We start from the raw sequence: 8,904 nt of genomic DNA, 5'->3' as shown, positions 1-8,904 counted from the left end.
CACTAGCAGTCGACATGGCAGGCATTTTATCCGTATGGCTGTAATGGATCGTGCAGCCACATCTCGATCTCTGAGCCAACAGATGGGGATGTTAGCAAGACAACAACCATCTGCATGAACAGTTAGACGACGTTTGGAGCAGTCTGGACTATCGACTCGGAGACCATGGCTACGGTTACCCGTGACGCTGCATCACAGGCAGGAGCGCCTACGATGGTGTACTCAACGACGAACCTGGGTGCACGAATGGCAAAACGTCATTTTTTCGGATGAATCCAGGTTCTGTTTACAGCATCATGATGGTCGCATCCATGTTTGGCGAAATCGTAGTGATCGCACATTGGAAGCGTGTATTCGTCATCGCCATACTGCCGTATCATCCGGCGTGATGGTATGGAGTGCCATTGGTTACACGGCTCGGTCACCTCTTTTTCGCATTGACGGCACTTTCAACAGTGGACGTTACATTTCACATGTGTTACGACCCGTGGCTCTACCCTTCATTCGATCCCTGCGAAAGCCTACATTTCAGCAGGATAATGCACGACCGCATGCTGCAGGTCCTGTACGGGCCGTTCTGGATACAGAAAACGTTCGACTACTGCCCTGGCCAGCACATTCTCCAGATCACTCAGCAACTGAAAACGTCTGGTCAATGGTGGCTCGTATGGGCAGCTGTACCTGTACAGGCCGTCGAAGCTCTGTTTGACTCAATGCCCAGGCGTATCAAGGCCGTTATTACGGCCAGAGGTGGTTGTTCTGGGTACTGATTTCTCAGGATCTATGCACCCAAATTGCGTGAAAATGTAATCTCCTGTCCGTTCCAGTATAATATATTTGTCCAATGAATACCCGTTATGATCTGCATTTCTTCTTTGTGCTCCAATTTTAATGGCCAGTAGTGTATTATTGGATAATAAACACTGAGGGTGTGCGAGCCGATTAGCATTAGCATTGTCTCGTGTGATCCTACATTTTTCTGGATTTAAAGTGGTTTCCTCCGAGGTCTAAAAAAAAGCTACGCTCCTCCCGAACAGGCCATGAAGGCCCAACGATACCGATCCGTCGTCGTGTCATCCTCAACCCACAGGCGTCACAGGATGCGACGTTGGAGCGGCATGTAGTTTGCAGCCGTAGATCAGTTTACGAGATTCTCAAAGGTCAGCTTCTACCAATTTATCCATTGTGCAAAAAATTCTTTTGCATTGCGAAACTGTACTCCATCCGTAGTGTCTCCAGTGTGGATGGGACATTGGAATCCAATATTTCCCAGTCGTAAACACACGCCCCTATTAGTAATGCACTTATTCAGGGTGGCACACGAAATGTGTTACCAATTATTTCTTTCACAATTTACGACGCACATAAGATATCCCGCTGGGATCTCTGCAGCAGTACCAGCAGAGCCTGGAAAAACAAATGAGTTACGAAATGAAGTGTAATTCACGATACTGCCGCTAGGAGACTAGTAAGCAACATTGCCTGACAATGGAAGACTGACGACACAGCAACGATCGGCAATTGTGTTACTTTTTGATGAATCGAAAAGGCTTGTTGTGACTCAGAGGCGTTTTCGACAACAGTTTAACACACGATGGGTCCTTTGCAAGAAAATCATCTACAGGTTGTACGATAAATTTGTACAGGAAGGAACAGTGTTGGAAGCGAAGCGACCTAGGCCTAAGCCTGTTTGTTCGCCAGAGAATACTGAAGCAGTACGAGTTTCCGTACAGAGAAGTCCCGGGAAATCGTGTATTAAGGCAGCAGTGCAACTGGAAATTTTCCAAACGCTCCTTTCAACCCATTCTTAATAGTGACCTCCGTGTGTACTCATACAAGATGACCCTTTAACACGCAGTGGTTCATGGAAGATGGAGCAAGGCCACATACTGCAAACACATGCGAATCATTTCATTCAGGTTTCCAGGTCGCTTCAATGACGGACAAAATTGGCCGCCCAATATTCCAGACCTCAATCCCTGTGACTTTTTTCTTTGGGGGTACCTAAAGGAAAAAATTTTCCCGAAACGTCCACGTGAGTTAATAGAGCTTAGAAGACTTATTCTTCAAGCTTGCAGTGAAATTACGGAAGACATGTGCCGTCGGGTAATCACTAACTTCAGTGTTCGTTTGAAGGCAGTTAGGAAACGGAACGATGGACATATTGAGCATGTGCTGAGTTAGAACAAATCTCCATGGACGACTCTTCATTGTAGAATATGTTCCTTTCAGAGTGCATTGACAATAACGTTTATATCCAAAAACAAAATGGTAACACATTTCGTTCGTCACCCTGTAGTCTGAAACCTGCCCAGGCAAGATGCGAGTGTTGGCTGTGGCGGCGCTGCTGGCGGCGGCGGCGGCGTGTAGCGACTCCAGCCTCGGAGAACTGGCAGACCTCGAGTCGGCGAGCGACGGCGTGCGACACCGGATACTGTCGCGCCGGCGCCGCTACCTCGTCTACCCGGAAGGCAGCTCCCTGCAGGTAGGTCCCACAGCACGCGAATTTCGTTCATACGCATCGTTCAGGCGCGGTGTCGAGCATCGTCGCCTAAAAGTATAGTGTATCTGTTAACTTAAAGAACAGCAACGCTTGTATTGCCTGTCTCAATAGTACAATGGAGTGCAAAACTTAAGGACGGCAGTAACTTTCGCATGGTGTGTCACTGTCGAGTAAAGTAGCTCGATGGAACTTAGACCATTCATAGGACGAACTGCTACAGTACCGCGAGGTGATCAGAGTCATGGAACACCTCCTCATATAACGTCATACCTCCTTTTGTCCGGCGTAGTGCAGCATCTCGACGTGGCATGGACTCAACAAGTCGTTGGAAGTCCCCTGAAAAAATACTGAACCACCTCTACAGCCGTCCATAACTTCGAAAGTGTCACAGGTGCATGATTTTGTGCACGAACTGACATCTCGATTATCTCGATCTGAGTCAATAAATCATTCGGCTGAACTGTCCAGAATAATTTTCAGAGCAGTCGTGAACAATTGGGTGCTGGTGACAGGGCCCACTGTCGTCCATAAAAACTCCGTTGTTGTTGGGGAACATGAACACCATGAGTGGTTGCCAATGGCCTCTAAGAAGCCGAAGATAACCGAAGACCCAGTCCATTCCATGTAAACACACTGCACACCATCAAGGAACCACCACCAGCTTCTACAGCGGCTTGTTGGCAAACTGGGTCCATGGTTTCGTGGAGCCTGCGCGACACTCGAACAATACCATCAGCTACTACCAACTGAAATTGGGACTCATCTGACCACGCCACTGTTTTCCAGTCGTCTTGCTTGCAAGCGATGTCGTGCTGTTAGGTAAGGCACTCCGGTCTGTTGTCTGCTGCCGTAGCCTATTAACACCAGATTTGACATCACGGTCCTAACGGGTACGTTCGTTGTACGTTCCACATTGATTTTTACTGTTATCTCACGGAGTGTTGCTTGTCTGTTTGCACTGACAACTCTACGCGATCGCTACTTCTCTAGCTTGGTAAGTGAAGGCCACCGGACACTGGGTTGTCCGATTGGATTCCCTAACGATTTCCGAAATGGAATGTCCCAAGCGTCTAGCTCCGAGTACCATTCCCCGTTCAAACAACGCTAATTCACGTCATGCGGCCATAATCAAGTCGGAAGACTTTTTCACATGCATCACCTGAGTCCAAACGACAGCTCTGCCAATGCACCATTGTTTTATACTTTGTGTATGCGATACTACCGCCATCGAGATTGGTCCATATCGCTGTCTCGTGACTTTTGTCACCTCAGTGTACAGTACAGTACAGTACTTCAGTTAACTGAAAGCTTCACAATGAGATGAACAGAAATAACACTTTCATTGGAAGACATCTATTATACCGAAGCCAGCACGAGTCATAATGATCCTCTGGACGTTATAAAAGACTGGACATGGTTTCGTAATATGGTGTGCGATCACCACTGACAGCTGTGCATGTTCTGCGAAGTGCTCCCATGCTGGCCACAAGCTGAAGAAGGGGTTCTTGTGGTAGCGTGTCCCATTCCTCCACATCTGTGGTTGACAACTGCTCGGCGGTCGTTCGTGCATATGGAGGCGCTGTAGTACTTCTCCCCAACGCATCCCACACGCTTTGAACGGGTTTTAAGTAGAGGGAACGGGTGAGTCAGTTCTTTTGCCACATATAGTCTCTTTCCAAGAGCTCCCCCATTTGCATTGTTCAATGCTGTGACGGATTCTCATCCACAAAAGTGAATTCAGGGCCGAATGCATTCCCAAAGAGACACACACGTCGACGGCTGTTCAAATGGTTCAAACGGCTCTGAGCACTTTGGGACTTAACTTCTGAGCTCATCAGTTCCCTAGAACTTAAAACTTCTTAAACCTAACTAACCTACGGACATCACACAGATCCATCCCCGAGGCAGGATTCGAACGTGTGACCGTAGCGGTCGCGCGGTTCCATACAGTAGCGCCTGGAACCGTTCGGCCACCCCGGCCGGCTCGACGGGTGTGTGTCCAGTATTCAGATGTCTGGAGGTCAGTAAGTCCATGCAACATTATACTTCCCCACACCAGGAGCACAAAAACGACAATGTTCCTGGCCGCATTACGTGCTCGCATCTCTCGCGATGTGAGGGTACGTCCAACATTGTTGAGCACCATTGTTTCACAAATACATCAAGGTGGAACCATGTCTCGTCACAACAAAACCAATATCCGAGTTCCTTCTCATATAGCTTTAGAAACTAGATGAGTCTCCGACGAAATGCAACATATTTTCTATTATCTTCGATAGCAACATATGGACAGCAGTATTCTGTAGGGGTGTCCCTTTAACTGCATATTTACCAGTGGTTACTTGGAGAAACAATCTTTTTTAGGTAGACTACCTAGCTTGTCAGTTATGTGACAGCGGAATCCTTAGTTTTACTGGCAGCTATTTTACTGGCAGCTATGTAACTCTTATGGCCACCACGAGTATTCGGCTTTGAATATCTCGAATAGCTCAAATTTCCCAGTTTTCACCCTACCTGTGTGACTTATGACTTCTGTGTGCTCTCTGCTGACTGGAAATATTCCTTATTCCTGATTACACAGTTCAGAGGACTACAGTTTTTGTTTATGGTAAGTACTTAAAACACATGTGTAGTTTCAGACTGCAACCACTGGTAAGTGGTAATGAAAGTGAAACGGTGGTACCATATAACGTGGAATTTTCCTGATGTGGTTATTGTCAGTGTCAGTATACTGAACAGAATTGTTAACAGAGAAGATAAAATGAGTTTAAGGGTCACTAATGCTAGAACTGGAGGACTGCTGAAGACATGGGTATATTCCAGACGATAAAAGCAAATAAAGTAGTTCTCATCAGCTGCTACAAATTAGACGTTACACAAGCTTAACAGCTAAATCAGCCTGCACATATGCCTATGAGGGAGCATAAAAAAGTGTACATTATGTAGTAGAGTTACATACTCCCATCGCATAAATGTACCAGAGACGTAGTACAGGGCTCTGCACAGTAAAATCTGTTTTGGATAGTACAAGATGAAACAATTCTAGTCGTTTCTGTACGAAACGACATACTCTAAAAATACGGCAAAATAATTGTTTTTTGAAACTGCTCGTACTTATTTGTAAATAATAAATTTCAACTATGTGCCGTCCTTTTGAATTTTTATTGGGCGACCTAGATTTCAGCTAGAAATTAGCCATTCTCAATGCACCATCCTTTTTCAATGAACTGTGTACAAAGCCAGACTAACAGTCATTACATGCATGGAGCAATAAAAAAAAAAGGATGGTGCATTGAGAATGGTTAGTTTCTAGCTCAAATCTAGATCTGCCAATAAAAATTCCAAAGGACGATTTATAGCTGAAATCTATTATTTATAAATGAAAATAACGGTCGCTGTTTGCAATAGCCTCTGAATGGAGGGTAGCCTGATGCTTGTACTTACATTATTTGACATCTACTAGATTGTAGCAGTGTTAAGAAAATAATAATACTAAAAATGATAAAGAAAGGTTTAAGCACTTGTGCAGTGTGGTATGGGCATTACCGAATTAGGCATTAGACTAGCTCGATAGATGTTTCACAGAATTTGTGGACTGTAAAGAGTACGCTGCTTGCATGTTGAGCATTTTGGCAGAACACTTTTCAATCGCTCTGCGACTTTTCCTGGCTTCTGGAACTTGAGTGAATCCTAGCTCTATGGTTGAATACTGAACTGGGGGCCCTCAAAGTGATGCCGTTCCTTTCTGTTCTAAACCACTCGTAAGACTTTTGATGTGAACTGCGTGTGTGAGGAGTACAGTGTCGTACAGTGGTTGCGCTCCTCTCCCCTGCAGCTGGTGTACTGTCTGACGGTGCCCACGATCGTCCCGGTGCCCTTCTTCAAGTTTGGCTGGACGCTGGGCCTGGCGTGGGAGCTGCCCAGCGACGGCAAGCAGATCGTGGAGTACAAGAAGAAGCTGCGCCAGGCGCTCCGGAAGCCCACGACGGAGCCGCCGCCCCCTCCACCGCCGGACCACCACGACGACGACCACCACCCGGACGGGTATCCGGGGTTCGACGCGTACAGCCACCACTTCGGCTACGACCACATGCACCAGGGCGAGGTGCTCATGCACCGCAGAGACCGTAGGACGCTCTACGCCAAGGCAGAAGGCGCTTTCAGCAGGTAGGTGCTGGTCCGTACTTGGAGAATACTCACGTTTGATTTGAGGCACCTTGGCAAAATTTACCTGTCACTGCAGGTGGCTCCAGGCGACGGAGCTACGTACAACTCCTACTGTGCTTTCAAGCTTTCACATCTTTTAATTTCTGTAAAAAAAAAACTGGGTGCTTAATGGTCAGTCACTTCTGGATACCGAGCGAAGTGGCGCAGTGGTTAGCACACTGGACTCGAGTTAAGGAGGGTGACTGTTCAAACCCGCATCCGGCCATCCCGACTTAGGTTTTCCATGTTTTCCCTAAATCGTCTCAGGCAAATGGCGGGACGGTTCCTTTGAAAGGGCAAGGCCAACTTCCTTGCCTAACTCGATGGGACCGATGACCACGCTGTTTGGTCCCCTCCCACAAACCAAGCAACCAACCAACTTCTCCACACATCACATGAATAAGGTCATGTATCTTTCTCCTCCTCCTCCTATAACGAATGGGTAAGCGATGTTCGCTGAACAGATTATTCACTCAGAAGCGGCTAGGCACGTGTTGTTCAAGCTTCCTGACAGCTAAAAGCTGTTGCTCAGACCAGTATTAAAATTGGACCCTCTTAGGTGGGAATCATACCACACTTCACAGACCGACTCAAGTCTTGGATTTGCCAGCCGCTATCCTACCATGACGCATGCGCAGAGCCCATTCAAATCGTAAGTAAGCGCTTCAAATCCTAGTTTTCTAAAAAAGTTTCACCACAAATAATCCGCCCCCGGTAGCTGAGTGGTCAGCGCGACAGACTGCCAATCCTAAGGGCCCGGGTTAGATTCCCTGCTGGGTCGGAGATTTTCTCCGCTTAGGGACTAGGTGTTGTGTTGTCCTAATCATCATCATTTCATCCCCATCGACGCGCAAGTCGCCGAAGTGGCGTCTAATCGAAAGACCTGCACCAGACGAACGGTCTACCCGAAGGGAGGGCCTAGCCACACGACATTTCATTATTATTACCACCAATATTTGGCTGGCAATGAGTGGAGCGATTGTACTGTAAAATTCCCGATCGATGACTTCCACATTAATACCCTGGACTAAATTCCAAACCTGTCTGCAGTGTATCGTTCAATGAAAGTACTGGCGCTTAACCGTTCCGCCTGCCAGGTGAATTCCCTAAGCTTGACGACCGTCGATGTGCTACTCGACTGGAGCTGAGTACGTGCTCGCATTGGATTTCGCCCCCTCTCTATGCACCCTTCATACCAACTCAACATTACAACTGTACAAGATCTCGTCACTGTCTCCCAAACTACACAGACACTTCCACACAACACAGGCACTTCACGACAGTTCGCTGTAAGGCAACACAAAACCGACACCAATTCGCTATACCAGTAATTCGGGATTCCTGAATCTGCCCACCCGCTCCCCGTTCCTAACTCATTCTCTAAATTATCTTCATGTAGCTACATAAAACAATTTTTATTGGTGCTTATGAAACGTTTGTCCATTTGATAAGTCTTTATAACTTTTATTGTGGGAACATGTTCACTGATGCATCGCGGGACACGTTATCAACTAGATTACCTACGGTAACTAGCGAATAATTTCCTAAGGCCACTCAAACATGCCAGGATGGAAATCCATTTCAGGATCTTCAAGGATAGTACCTAAATCCGTCGACGTTATCTAGTTGCTGTGTACTGTTCTAAACGTGGAGAAATGCCTGCTTAATGTCTTCGATTCATGTGACCAAACTTTCAATTTACACTGGTGGTTATGAGCATTGCGGCCAACAAAGTATAGTCCGTCTGTAAACTTAAGGGCCAGCAGAACTTGTGTTGGTAGTCTCTTTAGTCCAGTAGTGTGCAAATCTTAAGGACAAAGTTAACTTTCGCATAATATGTCACCGAAGTAACATAGGTCGATGCAAGTTGGACTGTATATAAAAAGAATTGCTAGAGCATAGTATAGTGTAGAAGGTAACTGAAAAAAACACGTGATGAGACGAACAGAAATGACAGTTTTATTCAGAGACAATAAGTAAGCTGAAGTCACTGCCATTTATGATGGTTCCTGAACATTACAGAAAGCGGAACATGATTCCTAATAGGATGTGTGGTTACCACAGACAGCAATGCACTGTGCGCAACGTGTTACCATGCTAGCGACAGGCTGGTACAGGACCTCTTGTGGCACTGCGTTATGTTCGTCCACCAGTGCAGCTGATAACTGCTGGATGGCCATTGGTGCCTGTGGACG

General features: G+C 46.6%; 1 protein-coding gene across 1 annotated transcript in view; it reads left to right on the top strand.

Annotated features, from left to right (window-relative positions):
* The first annotated feature begins 2,320 nt into the window (after window positions 1-2,320).
* The window catches only part of LOC126282285 (uncharacterized), a 46,229-nt gene continuing 39,645 nt past the window's right edge, over window positions 2,321-8,904 (top strand). The window contains exons 1-2 of the mRNA XM_049981938.1: window positions 2,321-2,485; window positions 6,339-6,670. Coding sequence (XP_049837895.1) covers window positions 2,321-2,485; window positions 6,339-6,670 — 497 coding nt within the window. The remainder of the gene's footprint in view (window positions 2,486-6,338; window positions 6,671-8,904) is intronic.

This window comes from Schistocerca gregaria, chromosome 7 (genome assembly GCF_023897955.1).
Source record: "Schistocerca gregaria isolate iqSchGreg1 chromosome 7, iqSchGreg1.2, whole genome shotgun sequence".
NCBI lineage: Eukaryota > Metazoa > Arthropoda > Insecta > Orthoptera > Acrididae > Schistocerca > Schistocerca gregaria.
The sequence above is the reverse complement of the archived record's forward strand: the minus strand, read 5'-3'. Positions and strand labels throughout refer to the sequence as shown.